Genomic DNA, 25,214 nt, shown 5'->3' on the forward strand with positions numbered 1-25,214 from the left:
ATTACAGGCTTGAGCCACCGCGCCCGGCCCTTTTTTTTTTTCTTTGTAGACAGTCTCGCTCTGTCGACAGGCTGCAGTGCAGTGGCACGATTTCGGCTCACTGCAACCTCTGACATCCAGGGTTCAAGTGAAGCGATTCTTCTGCCTCAGCCTCCTGAGTAGCCGGGATTACAGGCACGCGCCACCATGCCCAGCTAATTTTTGTATTTTTAGTAGAGGTGGGGTTTCACCATGTTGGCTGGGATGGTCTCGATTTCCCGACCTCGTGGTCCACCTGCCTCAGCCTCCTAAAGTGCTGGGATTACAGGTGTGAGCCACTGCGGTAGGCAGAGACAGGTCCTTCTTATCCCCGTGTGGCACAGTATCTCTGCCATAGATTGGGTCCCTGGTTTGGGGAGAGGGTAAAATAAGCCCTCATTCCTGGGTCTCCTCATTGGACAAGCTAGCTGGGCAAGTCACAGCATCCACATTTGGTGGGACATGAGTGTTGGCAGACCCCAACCCAGAGAGCTTGCACCTTTCAGAGGACATCTCCTTCACTACTGCACTGGCTTCCCCTGCACAGGGGCCTAAACCAGCTTGGGCCTTAGGGAAGCCAATAGAGGAGGTGTAGCTGCTTGTTCTGCCTCCTGCCCATCCACTTCAGCTCACCATAATATCCCAAGTGGTCTTCCCCTTGCTAGAATCAGAGGACAGGCTGACCTAAAAACCAACTCAGTGTGCAGCTTTTCAAAGCAATGAATCAGGCAGGGCTTTTGACATAATGTCCTCTGCAGTTCATTTTAAACAAGGATACAAAGTATTATTAAATGTATATTTTTAATAAAGCCAATAGTTATTTTACTTATAGGAGCTTTAAAAGATACAAAATGTAGAGTTCCAGTTTGGAAGCATTGTAACTATACACACAATGTCCTGCTGATGCCCTAGCAAGGCAGCCACGCCTGACCATGCAAAGGACACATACATTCACACACGCACACACATGCGCTTTGGCGAGACCCCTCTGCCAAGCGCAGCACCTGGAATTACCAGTGTTCAGAGCAAGGTGGTGCCGGGAACACAGCACCTACATGGAGACCACACAAACGGCTTCACACAGTCTCACAGCCCATGGAGATGCAATTAGAAAATGTCTTCCTTAATAGAGAAAAACAAACTGGAAAGTGACAATTAGCGACATCACCTGTGCTGGGGCATCAAGGACTGACCTCTGTCCAAGGTGAGGCCTTTGGGGAGGCACTATTAAAACAAGAGTACATCAGTATAATAGAACTCGAAATACAGGGTACTGTGGACACATTACTGAAGGAAATAGAAAACTATCTTACAAGTAGAACAGCCATAGACAACTTTAACAGAGATTAGTGTGCACACTGTGACAGCTAACACAGACAGGAGCCACGCAGGGTTGGTGCAAAGCATGTGCCTGAAAAATGTCTATATACAAAACAGTTCTTTGTAAACATGGTGAGGTGAATGCTCAGAACCACGGCAAAAGATCATAAATACAGGCAGCAATGCATCCCCACACAGCACAAAAGACAACACCTGAGGCCTGGGAACAGCCTGACAACACAGTACTAAAAACTCAGGTGGCTGGGCTCAGACACCCTAAGGGTCCTCTCGAATTAGTGTGTGTGTGTGTGTGTGTGTACATACATATATATATGTGTGTGTATATATATATATTCTTTTTTTTTTTTTTCTTTTTGAGACGGAATCTCGCTTGGTCATCCATGCTGGAGTGCAGTGGCGCAATCTTGGCTCACTGCAACTTCCGCCTCCCGGGTTCAAGCGATTCTTCTGCCTCAGCCTCCCAAGTAGCTGGGACTATAGGTGCCCGCCACCACGCCTGGCTAATTTTTGTATTTTTAGTAGAGTTGGGGTTTCATCATATTGGCCAGGCTGGTCTTGAACTCCTGACCTTGTGATCCGCCCACCTCGGTCTCCCAAAGTGCTGGGATTACAGGCGTGAGCCACTGCGCCTGTCCTCTTTTTGGTATTTTTATATATAAATTTACTTGTATCTGTAGAAAAACGAGAACATAAATGTGTTATTACAATCTTTGCTGGAAAAGCTTATATGGAGTTAGAAAGAATAAACCATTTATTAGTAGTTAACATATATTAAAATGGTTTAATGATTTAAGAAAATATAAAAAAAATATTAATACTGTCAAACTTTCATACTAGAAAATATTATGGATTTTTCTCAATTAGACTTTTTCAAAGATGAAATATGAAAAATTTAAATAAGTTTTATATAAAGAACTTTCTGTAACCTCAATTAATATACAATGGGATATGCCTATTCTATATAGATATATTTATTATTATTTCTCAATTTAAGCACCATTCAATTCTTCTGGATCCATTCTGGCTGGAAAATATCCCTAAATCCACAGGATGTTATCTATTTAATGGCACATGTTAACTGAAAATGAGGTGGATTTTTTTTTTTTTAAGAAAAGACGTTAATTTAATTTCTATCTACATCTTAATTGGTTTGTCTTCTGAGCCAGCTCACAATGTCAATGTAATTTCTAGTGCAGGTGTCTCTGAGTGCCCCTTGACTACACCCCGAGGACTGTGGCAGTGTCCTGGCCATGTGTGGAAGGATTGAAGGGCAGCAAGTGCAGCCTTGCTCTGCACATAGACAGCAGCCGGCTGGTCCACTGCCACGCACCTTCAGCAGTATACCTCCGACACGAGTTCCACCATCCTGCTTCCGTAAAGCTGGGAAAGGCCGCAGTCCCTGGGTGCTGCTGGGTGGCGAGGAACTGTCCACCCACAGAAACCCCAGGTGACTGCTTCTAATCACAAATATTCTATATTTTGCCCATTTTGTATAAGCTTAAATATAGTGTTAAACAAACCTCCAGCCAGTATATCTGTTATCTTAAAATATTCAATACATTTTAGGCAGGAGATGTTTTAACTAAAAACCTACATGAAAAAAATAGCTATAAAAATACAGTGATTGGTGTGGTCATCACTCAAGGTGTGGAGGAGGGAGGAGAGGGTTTCTGAAAAATGGTCAGTTATGCCCTCAGCTTTCAGGCCTGATGTCTTCTCAACACAAAGCAGGACTAAAAACCCAAGAGCTATGTTTCTTCAAGTGTGGCCGTGGTGCCTGCATCAGAGTCACCTGCGGGGCTTATTAGGCATGCAGGTTCCCCAGCAAGCCCCCAAAGGCCAGACGCCTGTGTCTTCAACTGGCTCTCCAGGGCTCTGATGCTGCCAATGTTTGAGAAGCCAGGTTTAAAGGCTGGGAGCTGCCAACCACGCTTCTCCCCAAGGAACCCTCCCTGGGATGGGGCGCGCTGGTCCTCTGAGTGGCTGGTGTCAGCTAGGCGGCCCTGGGATGGGGACACCCATCCCCACAGCTCTGGGCAGGCAGGCAGGCTGGCCTGGGGTCAGTACTGGGGCAGATAGGCTGGCCTGCGCTCAGCCTTCCCAGGGAAGGCCTTGAAGCCCTTGGGTGCTGCCTTGTGTGCTGGTGGGGGTGGGGGCTGTGGTGGGGTCTGCACGTAGGAGAAGGCGGCGGCACTGCAGTCGTTGGTTGCGGCCCACACTGGGGACTGCAGCATCTGCATGGTGTCGTTCCACTGGCTGCCGGGGCTGGTGACTGCATAGAGTGGTGCGCTGGGGCTGGGCAGCGTGCTGGGAAGCGGGGAAGAGTGCTGCCACGGTGCTTTGGGTGGCCACGTTTTGGTTTTGTTATCCTGAGAGACAGAAGAGAGTTCTTAGTGGCATTTTGGGCAATGTATCATCTTTTTCCACCTCCCCAGATCCCTGGCCCTTATTCCCACCTAGGAGGCAGGGTGAGAGCCCCACTCACTCCCACAGCCCTGTCCAACAGAACTTCTTGCAAAGATAGCCATGTTCTGTGCCTACGCGGTAGCCACTTGCCACATGTGGCTAGTGCAAACTGAGGAAATTTTTTTTTTTTTTTTTGGAGACGCAGTCTGTCTCTCACCCAGGCTGAAGTGCAGTGGCGCGATCTCGGCTCACTGCAACCTCCACCTCCCAGGTTCAAGCGATTCTCCTGCCTCAGCCTCCTGAGTAGCTGGGATTACAAGCGTATGCCACCATGCCTGGCTAATTTTTGTATTTTCAGTAGAGACGGGATTTCACCATGTTAGCCAGGATAGTTTCGACCTCCTGACCTCATTTGTGATCCACCCACCTCGGCCTCCCAAAGTGCTGGGAGTACAGGCATCGCCACTGTGCCCGGCTGATTGATTCTTTTTAAAAAATATTTTAGAGGCAGTCTCGCTCCAATGGTGCAGTCATAGCTCACTGTAATCTCAAATTCCTGGGTTCAAGCCATCCTCCTGCCTCAACCTCCTGAGCAGCTAGGACTATAGGCATGTGCCACCATGCCTGGCTAATCTTTTAATTTTTTTGTAGAGACAGTGTCTATGTTGCCTGGGTTGGTCACAAACCTCTGGCCTCAAGCCATCCTCCTGCCTTGGCCTCCCAAAGCACTAGGATTACAGGCATGAGCCACCACGCCCAGCCTGAATTTTATTTGTATTTAAATTTACATAGCCACATGTGGTGAATGGCTATCATACTGGACAGCACAGCCGTAGAACTTCCTGTGGCTCTGAGTCAGCTGAGGAAGCTAATCATTTACCAGTTAATCATCACAAGGAAGACCCCTCATTACTTTGAGGCCCTCCGAAAACTGCAGCTGTGGAAGCTAGCCCAAGTCTGTGGCCACAGAGCCTGCCTGAATACCTGGTTCACGTCCTCCACTGTGGTGAGGAGAGGCGGTGAGGGCAGCGTGCTGGTGTCCTGCTCTCCACTGCTGTGTTTCCTGAAAGAACCAAGAGCTCAGGGCAGTGATTGCCTGGCTTCCTGCCCAGCCCACCTGCATGGGACACACTAGTGCTAGGCTGCAGCAACTCCAGGCCCTGGTTCTAGGAGGGGAGGAGGGCTGCATGGGTCCATGGTGTAAAGGGGGTTAAGGGGAGCCAGAACCGAATGATGCGCTCCTGCACGGCCAGTGCAGAGGAGCTGGGGTTGGGGGTGGCAGGCAAAGACAGGCACTGGCTTTACTCAGATGCTGAGTCCACCTTCTTTGCTTTTTTTTTTTTTTTTTTTTGGGACCGAGTCTCACTCTGTTTCCCAGTCTGGAGTGTAGTGGCATGATCTCAGCTCATTGCAACCTCCGCCTCCCGGGTTCAAGCAATTCTTGTGCCTCAGCCTCCCGAGTAGCTGGGATTACAGGCATGTGCCACCACGCGCAGCTAATTTTTGTATTTTTAGTAGAGATAGGGTTTCACCATGTTGGCCAGGCTGATCTCGAACTCCTGACCTCAGGTGATCTGCCTGCCTCAGCCTCCCAAAGTACTGGGATTACAGGTGTGAGCCAGCAGGCCTGGCCGGCTTTTTGTTAATTTATTTAAGAGATACTGTTTCCAAGCACTAAGGATATGTGACTGTTACAAGGTTGAATGAAAAAGGCAGGATGTGGCCAGTTCAGAGCCAGCACTCCTGCATGCAGACAACAGTCTCTGCAGAGATGGTGCCAGATGTGACTTCTTAGAAGTCGAATCAGTCATATGTCTGAAACAGCAGTCTCAAACTCCACCCCGGCTCGAACTTGCTCCTCCTGCAGGCTTTGCACCTCAGTTCACGGCACCCTTCACAGAAGCTTAGGCGGAAAACTTGCGTGTCATCCTTGACTCTTCCCCCCTCACCCATACCCCACTGCCAATTCCCCACCAGCTGCTGCTGCACTTTGTTCAGCTCTCTGCTCATCTGAAGTCTCATTGACTAAGCTCTGAAAATAGAACATCCACCTGTTCTCTGCATTTACTACCCTCATACCCTGCTTTATTTTCCTTCAGAGCACCTAGCCTAACCTGACATGATTTTTTGTTTGATTTTTGAGACAGGGTCTCACTCTGTTGCCTAGGCTAGAGTGCAGTGGCACAAACACAGCTTACTGTAGCCTCAAATTCCCAGGCTCAAGTGATCCTCCCACTGCAGCCTCCCGAGTAGCTGGGACTACAAGTGTGGACAGAAAGCATCTGAATGTGTGCTCGGGATTGGTCACTGCCACCCCCCACCCCACTACTATTCTGTGCAAGTACCCTTCTGTCTTCACCTACCCGCTCCCCACTGCCTATCCGACGGAGCCTGGCCTGTCCGGCAAGGACCATGTAACCCAGCCTCCCGCTCTGCTCCACAGCATGGCTTCGAGTACCTGGGAGCCCTGTGTACCCCCAACTCCTGCCCATGGCCCTTAGTCTGCCACCCTAACCTTGCTTTCATATCCACAGCAGTTTCTCTACTTACTTCTAACCAAGCTCTCCTCTTAGTTCAGAGCCCATTTTAATTTTTGTGACTACTTTTGAAACATTCTCAGGTCTGAATATGCTATATTACTACTTTTTCCAACTTTGAAATGCCATTCAGAGGTCATTTTATCCATCTTTAATAAAAAGACCGAGGGTCAGTGAGGGCCAGCCCCTTGTCTGGGGTTGCAGAGCCTGTTGGTGAGTCCAGATTAGAACTCGCAACCAAGGGCCTGCTCTTCCCACAGAAAGGGGTGCCTCCTGCAAGGCACAGACCAGCACCGACCACCCTGTCTCTCAAATCGAGCCGGCACAAGACGAGGCCGGCTCTTCCTTGTGGAAACTGCCTCCTGCAGGTGCTCTTTAGAGGCTTCAGCCAGGCAGTGCTGGAAGAGCCCGTCCTCTCACATAGGGAGACTAGGAGCGACTGAGCTCCTGGCTTTCCCAGGGAGTGAGCCGTGGGTTGCAGTCACATGCCCCTCTCTCCCCACCTTGGTTTAGAAATCCCTTCATACCTTCTCTGCTTGACAGCAGCAACGAGGTCAGGCCCTGAAAACATGGAGAACAAGCTGTCCCCGTTAGCTGAGGATGTCTCATCACTCGAGCTGGCAGAGTCTCCCTGAGCACCCGACCAGGCACCATGCAGGCCATCCCTGAAAGCCGGAAAGAGAAGCTACACCAGGGCCTCCTGCAGCCCCACCATCCTCCACCCCACCCTGAAAGGGCAGTCCTTACCCTGCATTCCCATAACCAAATAGTGGCCTCTTGTCTCTCCCTTCTTAAAATGTGAGGTTTTCCTCCTTTGCCTTATTTCAAAAGTAATACATATTCATCACTTCCCTTTATTCCTCTAAGAAGCCTATGGTTTGTATATGAAATTTGTTTTCAAAAAAACAAGGGAGGGATAGCATGGGGAAGAATAGCTAATGGATGCTGGGCTTAATACCTAAGTGATGGAATGATCTGTGCAGCAAACCAACGTGGCACATGTTAACCTTTGCAACAAACTTGCACGTCCTGCACACGTACCCCTGAACTTACAATAAAAGTTGAAAGAAAAAAAATTTTTTTAAGTTAAAAAAATTAAGGGCCGGGCGCGGTGGCTCAAGCCTGTAATCCCAGCACTTTGGGAGGCCGAGATGGGCGGATCACGAGGTCAGGAGATCGAGACCATCCTGGCTAACACGGTGAAACCCCGTCTCTACTAAAAAATACAAAAAACTAGCCGGGTGAAGTGGTGGGCGCCTGTAGTCCCAGCTACTCGGGAGGCTGAGGCAGGAGAATGGCATAAACCCAGGAGGCGGAGCTTGCAGTGAGCTGAGATCCGGCCACTGCACTCCAGCCTGGGCGACAGAGCGAGACTCCGTCTCAAAAAAAAAAAAAATTAAGAAGTAAGAAAAAACTAAAAGTTGAGCTGGTCTTTAGTCACCCAGATTTATTAACCAGGTAGCAATATGGGATATAAAAAAATCCCCACTTGTCTTTATGATTAAAATTTGCAATTCTGTCAATATACGGGAATCTCAACTGTACACCTTTGCTTTTTGTAGGCTATAATGACAGCATTCTATAAATCATGTGGGCTTCACAGCCACACTCATTTCAGTATAAAGGCCGTGTTAAATATGCATTTATCTCACAAGCACCATCATGTAAGCACCTTGTCTAGGGCTGAAGAGTCTGTTTTGAAAATCATGAATGTATACCAATGGCATGTTCACAGGGACACATCACACTACTTGGCCTCTAACAGTCAGCCACATGACTCTGACCCCTAAAGATTTAATCCCATGTCACTCTCTCACATGGGGGCTTGGAATTGAACTGCTTGAAAAGAATGCCCACAGGCAAGGAGCCTCCCTTCTCACAGGCCCCTCGGGGGACACTTGGGTCTCAAACTCGGATTCCGTGCAGTACCCAGCACTCACCCTTCTGTGAAGAACTCGGGGAAGGGCCAGGTCCGATGGGCGTCATCTATAGGCGGCCAGTTGCCCCGGGGGTTGCCTGGCCGGCGACCATGCTGGGCCTGCCGCTTCTGCTGCATCACCTGGCTCACTCCTGCCACATAGCGTGCAAACTCTGGGTCTGAGCCCACTGCATTGCGACAAAAGGAACAAACCGGGTTTGGGGAGAAACTGGCCTCTTGGTCCTTCCCTATGCTTTGCTGACATGCTGGTCACACATGCAATGAAAGGCAGTGAGGAGCTGCCAGGCTTGTGCCCCACAGCGTGGGCTGTAGGCTGTGCCCAGCATCCTGCTGTGGGGAGATGGGACTTGTAGCACCTAGGGCTGAGGCACAGTGTGTGCCAGAGATGTCCGGAAGGGCTATGCCTAGGACAGAGGCAGGTAAGTGTGAAAGAAACAAAAAGAAAGAAAAATGGTTTGATTTACTCATGATTAGATTTTAAAGACAAATACTAATAACTTAACAAAATTTCTAGCATCAGCCAGGCACAATGGCTCACTCCTGTAATCCTAGCATTTTGGGAGCATGAGGTGGGCAGATCGCTTGAGCCCAGAAGTTTGCGACTAGCCTGGCCAACATGGAGAAACCTCGTCTATACAAAAATTAGCTGGGTGTGGGCCAGGCGTGGTGGTTCACGCCTGTAATCTCAGCACTTTGGGAGGCCGAGGCAAGTGGATCATGAGGTCATGAGTTCAAGACCAGTCTAGCCAAGATGGTGAAACCCTGTCACTACTAAAAATACAAAAATTAGCTAGGTGTGGTGGCAGGTGCCTGTAATCCCAGCTACTCGGGAGGCTGAGGCAGGAGAGTCGCTTGAACCCAGGTGGCAGGGGTCGCAGTGAGCCGAGATCATGCCATTGCACTCTAGCCTGGGAGAAAAAGCAAGACTCTGTCTCAAAAAAAAAAAAAAAAAAAAAAATTAGTTGGGTGTGGTGGTGTGCACCTGTAGTCACAGCTACTTGGGAGGCTGAGGTGGGAGGATCACTTGAGCCCAGGAGGTGGAGGTTGCAGTAAGCCAAGATTGCGCCACTGCACTCCAGCCTGAGAGAAAGAGCTAGACACTGTCTTAAAAAAAAGGAAACAAAAAACAAAAAAAACACCTGGGCTGGACTTGGTGGCTCACGCCTGTAATCCCAGCACTTTGGGAGGCCGAAACGGGTGGATCACCTGAGGTCAGGAATTCGAGACCAGCCTGGCCAACATGGTGAAAACCCGTCTCTACTAAAAATACCAAAAATTAGCCGGATGTAGTGGCAGGCACCTTTAATCCCAGCTACTCAAGAGGCTGAGACAGGAGAATCACTTGAACCCAGGAGGTGGAGGTTGCAGGGAACCGAAATCGCGCTATTGCACTCTAGCCTGGATGACAAGAGCAAAACTCCAACTTAAAAGAAGTCCAGCGTCTTAGTGCTCTGTACCTAGAGTCATTAGCTAACAACTTAGAAAATCAGATGATGACTTTGGCCAACTGATAACCTGAAAGTTAACAAAGCATCAAAGCATTGGGGTCAGCCAGATAGAGGTTATATGCTGTTCCCACTTGAGCTAAAGTTTGATCTAGTATTTTCCTGGCTATTGGACAGGAGATTTGCTGATTCCATCTGAATATCTTAAGTGTGGCAAAGAATAAAATGAAACTTCAGAATGCTTTAAGAGGTGGCTGGAAACACTGGCAGTGCTGAATGGGTATATGCAGGGCAGTACAAACGGGAGAAAAGCACAGATGGCGTTTACAGAAAGTGTCAAAAAAAAAAACATATGGCAGGAAAGCATCCATGAATCATAAATGTGACTCAGCAATTCATTTTTTAGCTTAAAATTAGGGAAGATACTAGGGCACAATCCCATTACCAGCTTATCCTAGGGCACTGTCACGAGATGATCTCAGTCACACTGTCCTGTCTCATGACCCCCATCCCGCACTGAGTTTGCCTATCCAGACAGGGGCACTAGATGGCGCCCTCTGATTCTGTCCATAGGGGCGCTCCTCCTTAATCTGCATCAAGGGCTATGCAGATCTTACGCCCTGGGGGCAGGGTCTGTAGAAAACTACACCATGGACTTCAGGGGCAGAAAGGAACACCCAGAAGGGAAAGAGTAGGATTTGTAGTCTACAGACATAAGAGGTGTCCAGGACTCAGAGGTCAAATATGGTAACATTCTTATTTAAAAAAAAATTTTTTTTAGACAAGAGTCTCACTCTAGTTATCCAAGCTGGAGTGCAGTGGCGCCATCTCAGCTCACTGCAACCTCTGCCTCCCAGGTTCAAGTAATTCTCGTGCCTCAGCCTCCCAGGTGGTTGGGACTACCACACCTGGCTAATTTTTTTGTACTTTTGGTAGAGATGGGGTTTCACCATATTGGCCAGGCTGGTCTTGAACTCCTGGCCTCAAGCAATCTGCTGGCCTCAGCCTCTCAAACTGCTGGGACTACAGGCGTGAGCCAATGCACCCGGCCTCAAATATGATACGATTCTGACAAATACTGTTTATATTCTGAATTTAGTTACATGACAGTCAAAAAATGTACAGACCATTTATGATCAACTGAGAAAACGCACTGTGCCCACAGCAGTGGGTGGTAGCCAGTGGGCTTGCTGTTTCTTAGCAGGGTGGAGGTGTTTACCCTTCCTGTGGCCCAGGGTTGCAGGCACAAGGGTTTCCTATATCCATCCACCCAGGGGGAGCAAGCACAAGACAGCAGGAGCAGCGGCATGAAGAATTTTCAGAAGACACGAGCAATGGTCAGGTGCGGTGGCTCACGCCTATAATCTCAGCACTTTGGGAGGCTGAGGTGGGTGGATCACCGGAGATCAGGAGGTCAAGACCAGCTTGAACAACATGGCAAAACCCCGTCTCTACTAAAAATATAAAAATTAGCCGGGTGTGGTGGTGGGCGCCTGTAGTCCCAGCTACTCAGGAGGCTGAGGCAGGAGAATCATTTGAGCCCAGGAGGCAGAGGTTGCAGTGAGTGGGGATCGTGCCACTGCACTCCAGCCTGGGCAACAACGCGAGACTCTGTCTCAAAAAAAAAAAAAAAAAAAAGGAGTGTTAACCCCAGCATTAACTTCCCTCCTGTAACAAGTGTGGGGGTGTTTCAGCAAGGAATCTCCTCTTCTGGTGGGGATTTACTTGTACAAGTATTTGCTATACGTATTTATAACATTTCACAGTACTCCCCTGTGAATGAAATACATTTTCTACTTCTGTATGCCTTTTGCTAATTTAATTAGAGAAAAAAGTTTGCATGTACCTATGTTACCAAATTCTCTTACTAGTTTTAGATTGGGGGGGGTTCAATTCTATTATCAGCAAAAAGATGTGCTACTTAATCTATCATTTTCCAAAGCTTAGGCCACTTATTTCATTGCTTTTTGTCTTGCTGCATTTGCTGTGAAGTCCAAGACAAAGTTACATGCTACAGGTGATAACGGTTGCCCTTGTCTGATTCCTGATATTAACTGAAATGATTTTTGTTTCATTATATAAGGCACTATTTGCTATTAGCTTTTGGTAGATAGTCTTTTTTATTTTTCATTTATTTACTTATTTTTTAGAGAGAAGAGTCTCACTTTGTTGCCCAGGCTGGGCTGCTGTGGTGTGATCATGGCTCACTGCAGCCTCAACCTCCTGAGCTCAAGCGATCCTCCCACCTCAGCCTCAAGGAGCTGGGACAACAGGCATGGGCCACCACACCTGGCTAATTTTTTATTTTTTGTAGAACTATGTTGGCCAAACTGATCTTGAACTCCTGGCCTCCTACAATCTGCCTATCTCAGCCTTCCAAAGTGCTGAAATTACAGGCATGAGACAGCGTGCCCGGCCAGGTTTTCCACTTCTTGGTATAATTTTGTAATGCCTATTTTGCTAGGAAAGAATCGATTTTCTGCTGAGTTTCCAAATGTATTGCTATTAAGTCTTAGATGGTAATGACTTAAAGTGGCTTTTTTTTGAGACAGGGTCTCTCTCTGTCATCCAGGCTGGGGTGTAGTGGCATGATCACAGCTAACTGCAGCCTCAAAATCCTGGGGTTAAGGGATGCTACTGCTGCAGCTTCCTAAGCACCACCACACTTAGCTGATTTTTTGTTTAGAGATGAGGGTTTTGTGATGTTGACCAGGCTGGTCTTGAACTCCTGGCCTCAAGTGATCCTCCTGCCTCAGCCTCTCAAAGTGCTGGGATTGAGCCACTAAAGTGCTTTTAATGTATCCTATTTCCTAATTTTGTTTCTCTTTGTTCTCTCTTAATCAAGCTTAAATTGGCTTATATATTTTATTGGTCTTCCAAAGATCCTTTAGAGTTATTTGCAATTTCTACTCTATTTTTCTTTTTAATTTACTTATTTTTGGCTTTTCCCCCTTAATTCCTCCTCCTAGTTTGTTCTTGTTTGTATAAATTCCTTCTCTAATTTCTTAAGATGACTCTGGTGGTATTTTCATTGTCTAGGCCAGGAAAAGCTGTATTCTATGAAGGCAGGAGGGTGTCTGTCACCTATCATAAGTCTAGAGTTTGGGCAAAAAAAAGCATCACAAAGAACAGGTTATATAATCAGGAAAAAAGCACCCCACAAAAGACTGTTGATCTTGGCTGCTGGGAGTGGGCAGGCCTAGATTGGAGCCCACTTGAACTATGGGACTTTGAGCTATTCATGTAACCTCTCTTAGCCTCTGTTCTGTTCTCTATAAAGTAAGAAAAATAGTCCACTCACGTTCTCAGCCCCTTTCTCACCACTGTTTCCCACTCTTGCTAGATCTGCCCCACACTCGCCTCCACAGTGAGAAAGGGTCGTAAAGGGGGATTAAGTGATTTCACCTTCACAAGTAAGGCTGCGGTAGACAGGCCCTGGGAAGACCTCGGCAGTTGCGTTTGCTGTTGACACTGGGCGAGGGGCGGGAGGCCTCACATACCTGCAGGATCGAAAGGCAGAATCTCTCCCAGCATTCCGAAGACTCCATCGCTTTGGTCACGGTTTGGCCACGTGTTATTTCTAGGTCCCTGCGGCTTCTGTCCCAGAACCTCTGACATCACGTTATCCATATAGCTGCTCACCAGACCCAAGCTGTACAAGTCAGAACTGAGATCAGATATGCCAGGCCACTGACCAAGAGGAGACAGACCTGCTCCAACAGTCTGCCCTGGCTGCTGGGATGAGCCATGTACCCATTTCCCAGGTGCCCGAGGCTGGGGCGGGAGCTGCTGCGGTCCAATGGGCTGGAGTAGGTGTTGGTAGTATTGGACTTGAGGTTGTTGCTGCTTTGGGGACTGCTGCTGAGGTGCCAGTCCTGGCTGGGGTGTCAGAGGTGTGTGTGCCCCAGCCTGGGGTGCCCGTGGTGGAGGGGGCACGGGCAGTGACGGCTGCTGTGGCTGCATGGCTCCTGCCTTCTGCTCATTCACCATGGCTGTGGCAGCAGAATTACGCCTTGTCACCAACGGAGAGCCCTGATGTGACTGGCCCATGTTAAAGCCCGAGAGAAAATCTATCACCTCTTGCATTTCCTGATCAGTTGGTAAGTTCATACCCTTCTCATCCTTGCCATCATCTCCATGCAGGAAGTTCTCACGCCTCTCCATGAGAAAGCCATTGGCCACTGGATTACTGGAATTCTGAGCTGACTGTGAAGGGTCTGTAGTCCTGGGGAAATTACCAATGTTCAAAATGCTTTGTAACCTTGTATCAATATTGCCAGGCATTTTGGCCTTCTCTTCTGAACATCCAGCTATGAAGATGTTTTTAGAAGGGGTATTTTGGATGGAATAATTTGTGCTGCTGCTGGAGCTAGTACATGAAGCTTTCTTGGTGAACCGGGATGTCAGTTTGGAGAATGTCTTCTGCAGGCCACCTGAAGATTTGTTTCCATTTCCAGAAGGCAGGTCAGCCTGGTTGCCAAAATCACAGATCTCCCTTTGCAGCTGGATCTGTATGCAGGGTAAAGCTTGCTCCCTATTTAAACAGAAATTTGTTTAAAAAAAAAAAAAAAAGACAAATATATAAAATAATAGAATGGACCTCTTTGTATTTAAGAATGGTGTTGAGAGCAAGAAAAACCTCTCTGATTGGTATTGGGTTCACTTATTTTATAGATAAATGAACACCCAGGGGTTTGGAGAGTATGATATCTACAGTGTCTAACGCAGGACTAGAAGTTCTGCTAGGATTCTGGCCTGAGGAGTGTGATTGAGTGAAATCCTCTAATGGTGGTACAGGAGGGGAAAGCATGGCTAGATGTGGGGATGCAACCTGCAGAAGCTAGCTTTGTACCTGGAGGACAGGGGCTACAGCCACGCAAATACAGCAGAGGGACAATGGACAACTCCACAAAGCAGAGGGAGGTGGTGGGGGGTGCAGGGATACTACGCACCAATGTTGTCCCAAAAGATGGCTGTGACTTTCAAAGTTTCCTGAGCACATTTTCCCCATACTAAAATGGAGCCCTACAGAGCGAAAGGGCATGGGGCAGGAGCTGAGGCAGGAGAAGGCTGTGTGGCCCTGGAAAAGTCGCTTCACTATTCTGGCCTTTGTGTACTCATGAGTTAAGAAAGGGAGAAAAGGTTGGGCATGGTGGCTCACGCCTGTAATCCCAGCACTTTGGGAGGCCAAGGCAGGCAGATCACTTGAGGTCAGGAGTTTAATATCAGCCTGGCCAACACGGCGAAACCCCATCTTCATGAAAAATACAAAAATTGGCTGGGCATGGTGGCGCACACCTGTAATCCCAGCTACTCGGAAGGCTGAGGTGGGAAGATGACTTGAGCCCAGGAGCTGGGGGAGGCTGCAGTGAGCTGAGATTGTACCACTACACTCCAGCCTGGCTGGGTGACAGAGCCAGATCCTATAAAGACAAGACGACAAAACCAAACACAAAGACCAAGACAGAAAAGAAAAAAAAAAAAAAAAGAAAAGAAAAGAAAAGAAAAGGGAGAGGGGCCATGGCTAGATGTTTAAGGCTCCTACCAGATGTATACACATTTTTCAAGTTCAACCTGAGAGAATGGATTGAAAAAGAAAACAAATTCTTTTTTTTTTTTTTTTTTTGAGACGGAGTCTTGCTCTGTCGCCCAGGCCGGAGTGCAGTGGCCGGATCTCAGCTCACTGCAAGCTCCGCCTCCCAGTTCACGCCGTTCTCCTGCCTCAGCCTCCCGAGTAGCTGGGACTACAGGCGCCCGCCACCTCGCCCGGCTAGTTTTTTTTGTATTTTTTAGTAGAGACGGGGTTTCACTGTGTTAGCCAGGATGGTCTCGATCTCCTGACCTCGTGATCCACCCGTCTCGGCCTCCCAAAGTGCTGGGATTACAGGCTTGAGCCACCGCGCCTGGCCAAGAAAACAAATTCTAAAAACATAAGTAAATTTTCTAAACATTTCTCTGTTCTTAATTCATAAGGAGAATATGAGTTGAGTTAAAAAGTCCTCTTGATGGACTTCCTCTCAAATGACAAAACAAAGGAAGGCAAAAATGTTAGCAAATAGGATAATCTGGGTACAGGGCATGGAGCAGTTCTTTGTATTATTCTTGCCACTTTGCTGCAGGTTTTAAATTATTCTGAAAATAAAAGTTACTAAAAAGTCCGTATTGCCTTATTTACAATACTGCATACTATCAGTAACATAAGCACACATGAAATTGTGCAGAGTCACACTGTCCCCTCAGTATGCATCTAAATGCAAACCACAGACAATTTAAGTGACCCGCACAGACACCAACCTTCCAGCCCTCCAGCGGTTTAGGTCCAGCACGGCTGTGTAGAGCACGTCCACCAGACCCAGAGTCTTCTCAGGATCAAGGCTTCTCTGCAGCAGGGACATGGTGGCAGGGTCTTCTTTCAGGCACCTAGGCACAGATTAGGCTGCATTAGTCTTGGCTGCCCTTCTCTGCAAAGGTGTTTCAAGCAGGTCTCATAGAAAAGGCTGCAACTTTTATGTACTTCTGGCGCCCAACAAAAATCCAGTAACTGTAAGAACATGGAGAAAACAACAGGGCTGACCCTGGAACTCACTGCTCCACAAGAGGAGGAGGAAGCAAAAGGGTCTGAGGTCTCATGATATCAGAATATATATTTGGTCTCTGCCTCCAGTTCCTCATACAGAGCTCCTAAAACCCTTGAGATTTCCTGGGTGATAGTGTCTTTTGTTCTAATAAGATGACTTGCTTATATGATGAAGCCTCCATAAAAATCATTAGATCATCAGGTTCTGAGAACTTCCACGCTGGTGAACACGCTGAGGTGCTGGGCATGGGGCACACCTGGCAAGGGCATGGAGGCTCGGGGCCCCATCCTATACACTGCACACTATGCACCTCTTCACCTGGTCGTGTATCTGCTATAATATCCTTTATAACAAACCATAAATGTAATTAAACGTTTTACTGAGTTCTGTGAGACATTATAGCAAAATATCAAACCTGGAGGTTATGGGAACCCTCAACTTATAGCCAATTGGTTAGAAGTCGGGTGACCACCTGGGACTTGTGGATGGCATCTGAAGTGGGAAGTAGCCTTGCGGGGCTGAGCCCTTAACCTGTGGGGTCTGTGCTAGCTCAGACACTCTGATTCCTGCTGACTTCTCCAATAAGTAAACAATACAACTGTCTACCCCAAAACTTACACATCCTCTCTAGTTCCTCACATCTTGCATGCAATCCATCAGTGAATCCTGACAGCTCTTCTTATAAAACACATCCAGAATCCAAGCACTTCTCACCACCTTGTTTCAGGAAACCACCACTCCTGGGTTTCAGGACCAAGCTCTCACCTGGTCTCTTTTTCTCTTTTTTTTTTTTTTTTTTTTTTTGAGACGGAGTCTCGCTCTGTCGCCCAGGCTGGAGTACAGTGGCCGGCTCTCAGCTCACTGCAAGCTCCGCCTCCCGGGTTTACGCCATTCTCCGGTCTCAGCCTCCGGAGTAGCTGGGACTACAGGCGCCCGCCACCTCGCCCGGCTCATTTTTTGTATTTTTTTTAGTAGAGACAGGGTTTCACCGTGTTAGCCAGGATGGTCTCGATCTCCTGACCTCGTGATCCGCCCGTCTCGGCCTCCCAAAGTGCTGGGATTACAGGCTTGAGCCACCGCGCCCGGCCTGGTCTCTTTTTCTCTACTCCTGTACCTCCAAAGCCCATCCTTCACATAGCAGCCAGAGTGAGCTTCCTATAGTGCCAATCAGAGCACATCACTCCCCTGCTTAAAACCCTTCAATGGCATCTCATTGTGATTGAAATAAAATCTAAACCCTCACCACAGTCCTCAAAGCCCTTCGACCTTGTCCCAGCCGTGAGGCCTTCTCTTTCCCTGGATGGGTTTGTCCACACCTAGGACCTTTGTTCTTGCTGCTGCCTTTGCCCGAATTTCTCTTTCCTGAGATTTGGATATGGCCAACTGCTTCTCATCATTTGGGTCTCCACTGTCCGTTCAGGGTACCTACACCAAGAGCCCCCCAACCTTTTTTTGAGACAGAGTCCCATTCTGTCCTCAAGGCTGGAGTGCAGTGGTGTGATCAAAGTTCACTGTATCCTCAACCTCCTGGGCTCAAGCCATCTTCCCATGTCAGCCTCCCAAGTAGCAGGGACCACAGGCATGTGCCACCACACCCGGCTAATTTTTTAATTTTTTTGTAGAGACAGGGTCTCACTATGTTGCTCAGGCTGGTCCTGAACTCCTTAGCTCAGGTGATCCTCCTGCCTCAGCCTCCCAAAGTGCTGGGATTACAGGTGTGACCCACTTGGTCCGGCCAAGAGCCTTTTTCTGAGAGGGAAAACAGTCTGAACAGCACAGGTCTACTAGCAAGATGATGTCTGCCAAATCCTGGGCACTCTAGGAGCTAAATGGTGAACTCAACACTTGCAAAGTCACCCAAGGAGGTAGCAGTACTCCCTAACATGACTTTGACTTGGGAAGAAATGTATCAAAGAAATGCATAAGAGAATGAAATGAGAATCAGCCAGGCTCTGAAGCACAGGAAAGGGTGAACAACAACGCAAGCTCTGCTAGTGCCCAGCTAGACCTTGGCCTCCTCAGAGAGAATCTTGGCAACTGAGCCTGCCCAGGGTTCAGTGCACCCAATTCTCTCCGTCTGGAATCACTGATAATCAGGACACATTTGCTCTTGTTCCCAAGCCAAGTCTCGTTGTGACTTGGCTTGTCACATGTTTGCCCACTAGGAAAGCATTTGTTGACCATGCAGAAAAGAGTACTACAGTTCCTGGTGATAATAATTAATCTTTCTGAAAAATCAACAATTAACAAACTGGCATTTTTATTTTATTCATCAGTCTTGAGCTGATCAATAAAATGCCCTTAAGTGGCTAAACCCATTCTGCTGACAAATCATCAAGACTTGCTTAAAACCCTGTACCTGTTCTTAGATTAAAAGCCCAGTTCCCTCAAGGGCCCTGCAAGTCTTGACAACTATAACTTCCTGTCCTTATCGCCACCTAGCGCATCTCGTTCCATGCTGGTTCACTCCTGAAGCCTCTGCACTGGCATTCCTTCTGCCTGAAGTGTACTCCCCGTCTGCTCTCTCCATGGCAGGCTCCTCTCAAATCCAACATCATATCGTCAGAACCCCTTCCAGACTGACGCATCTAAAAGTCTCCCCCCAATCTCTATATGCTCTATCAAGCATATATCTATCATATATTGGCGCTCCGCTCTCCTCTCATTTCCATCATATGCCTGCCTGTGTTTGAACTCATCTCTTTTTTTTTTTTTTTTTGAGACGGAGTCTTGCTCTGTCGCCCGGGCTGGAGTGCAGTGGCCGGATCTCAACTCACTGCAAGCTCCGCCTCCCGAGTTTACGCCATTCTCCTGCCTCAGCCTCCCGAGTAGCTGGGACTACAGGCGCCCGCTACCTCGCCCGGCTAGTTTTTTGTTTTTTTTAGTAGAGACGAGGTTTCACCATGTTAGCCAGGATGGTCTCGATCTCCTGACCTCGTGATCCGCCCGTCTCGGCCTCCCAAAGTGCTGGGATTACAGGCTTGAGCCACCGCACCCGGCCAAACTCATCTCTTATACTTAACAGCTGTCTCCCCCTTCTCTATTCTCAAGTTGGTTTATGAGGGGCAGGGACCCTGTGTGTCTTGCTCATAATTAAATTCCCAGAGCCCAGAACAGTGTCTGGTACACAAAAAGTATTCAGTAAATATTCAGTGAAGCATGGATGGATAGCAATATCCTTTTTCTCCTGGTGGAGTAAAGCAATCATTTCTGTTTGTATTCTTCCCAACAAGCACATACAGTATTCTGTAATTTGAAAAAAACAAAAGAATTAAAATTTTGCAAAATTACCAAAAGCAGCCAGCAGAGGGAGCCTCTGCAAGGACTCACAGTCTACAAGGTCTTTTTTGTGGGGGTGCAATGAGTTACAAAGGAAATCAACCCCACAGGGAGAGTTTTCAAAATAAACCGAAGTGTTAGCCATTTTTGCATTGGCTGTTTATATTCACCCAACCATCCAAAAGTTCAAACTGTTTTCTTCAAAATGAGAATTCTGATTAAGTTTTAACATTTTCCAATGATAGCCTGAATTGGAAAAATTTATGAATTCAGGGCTGGGTGCAGTGGCTCACGCCTGTAATCCCAGCACTTTGGGAAGCTAAGGCGGGTGGATTACCCGAGGTCAGGAGTTTGAGACCAGCTTGGCTAACATGGTGAAACCCCATCTCTACTAAAAATACAAAATTTATTAGCTGGGCATGCAGGTGGGTGCCTATAATCCAGCTACTAAGGAAGCTGAGGCAGGAAAGTCATTTGAACCCAGGAGACGGAGGTTGCAGTGAGCCAAGATAGTGCCATTGCACTCCAGCCTGGGCAACAAGAACAAAACTATCTCAAAAAAAAAAAAAAAAAATTCAGGAACACATTTCAGTAGAACACTGACTTTTTACAAAAGAAAAAAAAAAAGAATTTAGGAACACAAAAATCTTACAGAAAAGTGAGCCTCTGGTTTACTGTTTGGTAGAAATGAAAAATATGTGTATACATTACCATTAATTTCAGGACACAGTATGCCACCCTATAATTAACTTAAAATTTTGAGCCAGGTACAGTAGCTCATGCCTGCAATCCCAGCACTTTGGAAGGCCAAGGCAGTGGGATCACTTGAACCCACGAGTTCCAGACCATGCTGGCCAATATAGCGAGACCCCATCTCTACAAAAAAACTTAAAAATTAGCCAGGCATGGTGGCACATGCCTGTAGTCCCAGCTACTTGGGAGGCTAGGGTGGTAGGATTGCTCGAGACCAGGAGTTCAAGGCTACAGTAAGCCATGATCACACCACTGCCCTCCAGTCTGGGGGACAGCATGAGATCTAGACTCTACCAAAAAAAAAATTAATTTAAAAGCATAAAAACTTTTTGGTGGCAGAGTACTTATAGAAGGGAGGTTTTATGACACAAAGTGAACTGCCAATCTTTACTTAATATATTCATAGACTCTAAACATTTTTTACAGAATCAACTATTGTACTCTTATATTTCAAGAACAAATGGGCCAGGCACGGTGGCTCACGCCTGTAATCCCAGCACTGTGGGAGGCCAAGGCGGGTGGATCACCTGAGGTCAGGAGTTCAAGACCAGCCTGGCCAACATGGCGAAACCCTGTCTTTACTAAAAGTACAAAAATTAGCTGGGCGTGGTGCCGTGTGCCTGTAATCCCAGCTACCCAGAAGGCTGAGGCAGAAGAATCACTGGAACCCAGGCGGAAGAGGCTGCAGGGAGCTGAGATTGCGCCACTGCACCCAGCCTGGGCGACAGACCAAGACTCCATCTCAAAAAAAAAGAAAAAGAAAAAAAAAAAAAAGAACAAATGGTTTAAATACAACTTGTATGCCTCACCCAACTACCATTTTAGTTCACATAGGCACCAATGGCGCCTCTTTGTTCCTTAGTATCTCTGCCTACTTAAATGATTTAAATATGTTCTCTTATAGCTAAATATTCATGCAGATTACCATTTTAATAGCAAATGCCTTCCAATATATGCTTAATTTTTCCTGTTTATTAATAAAGCTATGATGCTCATCCTTATAGCTGAATGTGAATACATATCACAAAGATAAATTTCTAGAGGCGAAACTGGAATTGTTGAGGTCGTATCGCTTATTTTAGGCTTCTAATATACTAAACTGCCCTCCAGAAAGGCTGTATTTATTCAACAACCCCTTTGCCTGTTTTCACAGTCTGGCTCAAGCTAGTATTGTCACTATATTTAGTATAGTTATTCTAAAACAATTTAACAATATTCTGGGCAAAATGACATCATATTTTTTTTTTTTTTTTTGGAGACGGGGTCTCGCTCTGTCACCCAGGCTGGAGTGCAGTGGCACGATCTCTGCTCACTACAATCTCTGTCACCCAGGCTTAAGCAGTTCTCCTGCCTCAAGCTGGGATTACAGGTGCACACCACCACGCTGGGCTAATTTTTGTATTTTTAGTAGAGACGGGGTTTCGCCACATTGGCCAGGCTGGTCTCGAACTCCTGACCTCAGGCGATCCACTTGCTACGGCCTTCCAAAGTGCTGGAATTATTACAGGTGTGAGCCACCCCACCTGGCCCCATATGGTTTCTTTACTTTGTCTCTGATTATTAGGTGAAGTTATACCGTTTTTTTTTTTTTTGAAACAGTTTTGCTCTATCGCCCAGGCTGGAGTGCAGTAGTGCAATCTCAGTTCACTGCAAACTCCGCCTTCCGGGTTCAAGCGATTCTTGTGCCTCAGCTTCCTGATTAGCTGGGATTATAGGCACCCCCCACCATGCCTGGATAATTTTTGTATTTTTAGTTGAGATGGGGTTTCACCACATTGGGCAGGCTGGTCTCAAACTCCTGACCTCAGGCAATCTGCCTGCCTTGGTGTCCCAAAGTGATAGGATTAAAGGTGTGAGCCACCACACCTGGCCATTACATTTTCTTAATCTATTTGTTGATCATATGTCTTCTTTTCTGACTTAGCTGTTCATGTCCCTTGACCATTTTCTTCTGATTTATAGGAACTTTAAAAAAAAAAAAAATTAAGAATAATCTTTTATCTCTTATAAGTGTTACAAATATATCTAAAAATGACTGTTTGTCCCAAGATTTGTAAAGACACTGGGTGTGTCATAACATGAGCTCAAGATCATCAGGGTTGTAGTTGGAACCGAGGAGAAGGAATTCTATGTTCTCTACTCGGCTTTAGTGAACACTGGGTGAGTTACAGAAAATGATATACTATGTTTAAATGCTGTAGACTCAGTAACAAAGATAATACTGCTCATTATGATCCAAGAGTATATAACATTTTAGTTACCTTATGGTCAATGAGATCATTTTTCAGACCTCTTGGCTTTCTCATCATAGACCAATAATCATGACACATGCCACTAACATACCACTGCTGCCCATAAACCTGCACGTGCAGCAAGACTTGCTGCGTCAGCCAGCGTGAGGATTGTTCAAAACAAGGCCATCATTTGAAAGATGTGCAAACGTCAGTGAGAGCTTAGGCTCCGGTGAAAGTAAGAGGCACGTTACCATGTGGATGGGACTTGAACCACGATTCTAGAGCCTTCTAAACTGATCTGGGGGGCATAGGCTTCTTTATTCTCAATCTGTGCTGTGTCAACCACCACCTAAGATAGAAAAAAACAACAAATAACAACAACCAGCTTTCAGAGAGGAAAACGCATCAGAATAAAATCCAATACATAAAATGACTCTCTAAGAACTATTCCCCTAGCAGCCTAGTTATGCCAAAGCCAGTCAGGGCCCTATGAAGACAACAGCAAGTAGTAAAGATGACCAAATCTAAGAACATTTCAACAAACAGAAACCACATTGTGGGCATGGGATTTACTGAACTGGCAAGCACCTCTAGCACTTTTTCCAAACTATGAATATGTTAATTAGGAATTAATGTGTGTCCTTTATCTTAGTATTTTTTACTTTATGCACTTAAAAGAAGTAAAAGTATCACTGAAAGTCAAACCAGGCTGGGTGCAATGGCTCACGCCTGTAATCCCAGCACACTGGGAGGCTTAGGCGGGTGGATCACTTGAGGTCAGGAGTTTGAGACCACCCTGGCCAACATGGTGAAACCGCCATCTCTGCTAAAAATACAAAAATTAGCCAGGCATGGTGGTCCTACAGTGCAAGCTACTCGGGAGGCTGAGGCAGGAGAATCGCTTGAACCCGGGAGGCAGAGGCTGCAGTGAGCTGAGATCGTGCCACTGCACTCTAGCCTGGGCAACAGAGCGAGACTCCATCTCAAAAAAAAAAAAAAGTCAAACCAATGCTTCAGATAAGCCCATTTGTCATGACATGCCCAAAAGTGGATGAAACATTTTTTAAAGATTATTTTATCCTCAACCATCAATAAAAACTAAACTACTTCAGGACAGAGGAAGAACTAACCCCTTTTTGAATAATTTCCTCTTATTTCCAGGAAGAGTCTTTAATACTAGATAGGTGATAGAGTATCCTATGTAATCTAGAGTCTGACAAAGTGATGAATATATTTTCAAATAACTAAAAGCATGTTTTAAAAAATCATAAAATATTTTAAAACCAAATCTGTAATATTTCAGAAGGGGTAAAACTGTATAGAGTTGTGTATCATATTCCAAATTCAGCCTCTAATGCAGCCAGCTTTCACTGGTTTAAAGAGTTCCCATAGCTGATCTGCAATGACCTTTGGGAAAAACTTCCTGTCAAAGGAATAGCCATTGTTGGACCACACAGGTGTTTCCTCTCTCCTCCCATCCCCAGAACCATAACCTAAAGTCACACATAAAAGCATCCTGCAATCAACACGCAAGGAACTAGGAAGAAGTTTCTGCTCTCTGAATAACATGGAACTCTTTTTTTTTTAACCTACAGTGTTTTCTCAAAATAGCCTTTGTGCCTTTTGGCCTTATTTTGCACACTCCTTTCAGGGGAACTCATTGGCATGGTCCTTGCAGTTTCAGCTAAATGGTCTCTGGGAGTATAGATTGGTATCGTAAAGCCAATGGGCTTTTCCATGCTTCAGCAAGGCATGTCTGGTTTACTACTTCTTTTGGAGGTCCCTATACTGATGAAAAGATCCCAAAGGAAATGTAACTCATTACTGTGAACAGGCCCTCATCTGAGTCTCCACAAGGCAGCCCCACTCTAAGCTGGGCTGCCTGAGCCCTGACCCGCTTGAAACAAAAGGACAGCATACCCTCAATAGCTCTTTTTGTGAATAAAGTAGGAATCAGACTAAAAAACAAGTTCTTTAATTTTCTTAATCTCCAATTAGGTCCTTCCAACCTCTGACTGAAATGCCGTATCTTTTTTTTTTTTTTTTTTGAGACTGGGTTTCACTCTATCACCCAGACTGGAGTGCAGTGGCACGATCTCAGCTCACTGCAACCTCTGACTCCTGGGTTCAAGTGATTCTCATGCTTCAGCCTCTCAAGTAGCTGGGATTACAGGTGCCCACCACCACACCTGGCTAATTTTTGTATTTTTAGAGACGAGGTTTCGCCATGCTGGCCAGGCTGGTCTTGAACTCCTGACCTCAGGTGATCTACCTGCCTCGGCCTCCCAAAGGGTTGGGATTACAGGTGTGAGCCACCACGCCCTGCCACCATATATTTTTGAAAAGTTGTCATTTACTAGAAAGGGAGATCAAATACATAAGATTCTATGGGTCAGTGGTGCAAACAAAAAGCTAAATGGTTATTTCAGATGTTGATCTCCTGATGCACTCAACTCTAGCCAAAGTTTTTTTTTTCTCTGAAAGATGAACAAATCATTATTTTTTAGTTGATGTTACTTTACTGCTAAGAAGGAGATAAACAGAACTGGTATACAGTGACTGGATCAGGGCACTACTTATACCATTGTGGTCAAGGTAGGCCTCTCAGAGGAGGTGATTTTGGAGCTCACACCAGGAAGATAAGGAGTGACCTACATGATAATCAGAGAGAAGAGTATTTTCAG

General features: G+C 46.5%; 1 protein-coding gene across 3 annotated transcripts in view; it reads right to left on the minus strand.

The window, feature by feature from the left end:
- Positions 1-800: 800 nt before the first annotated feature.
- The window catches only part of KIAA0355 (KIAA0355 ortholog), a 106,402-nt gene continuing 81,988 nt past the window's right edge, over positions 801-25,214 (minus strand). The window contains exons 8-14 of one of the 3 annotated variants that reach the window (XM_023229068.2): positions 22,782-22,879; positions 15,981-16,106; positions 13,187-14,220; positions 8,243-8,408; positions 6,830-6,967; positions 4,750-4,828; positions 803-3,728 (exon numbers count right to left, since the gene is read on the minus strand). In XM_023229068.2, coding sequence (XP_023084836.1) covers positions 3,420-3,728; positions 4,750-4,828; positions 6,830-6,967; positions 8,243-8,408; positions 13,187-14,220; positions 15,981-16,106; positions 22,782-22,879 — 1,950 coding nt within the window. In that variant the 3' untranslated portion in view covers positions 803-3,419. The other 2 variants (XM_023229069.1, XM_031934925.1) reach the window with 2 other exon arrangements.

Source organism: Piliocolobus tephrosceles, chromosome 21, assembly GCF_002776525.5.
Source record: "Piliocolobus tephrosceles isolate RC106 chromosome 21, ASM277652v3, whole genome shotgun sequence".
In the NCBI taxonomy this organism is placed as follows: Eukaryota; Metazoa; Chordata; class Mammalia; order Primates; family Cercopithecidae; genus Piliocolobus; species Piliocolobus tephrosceles.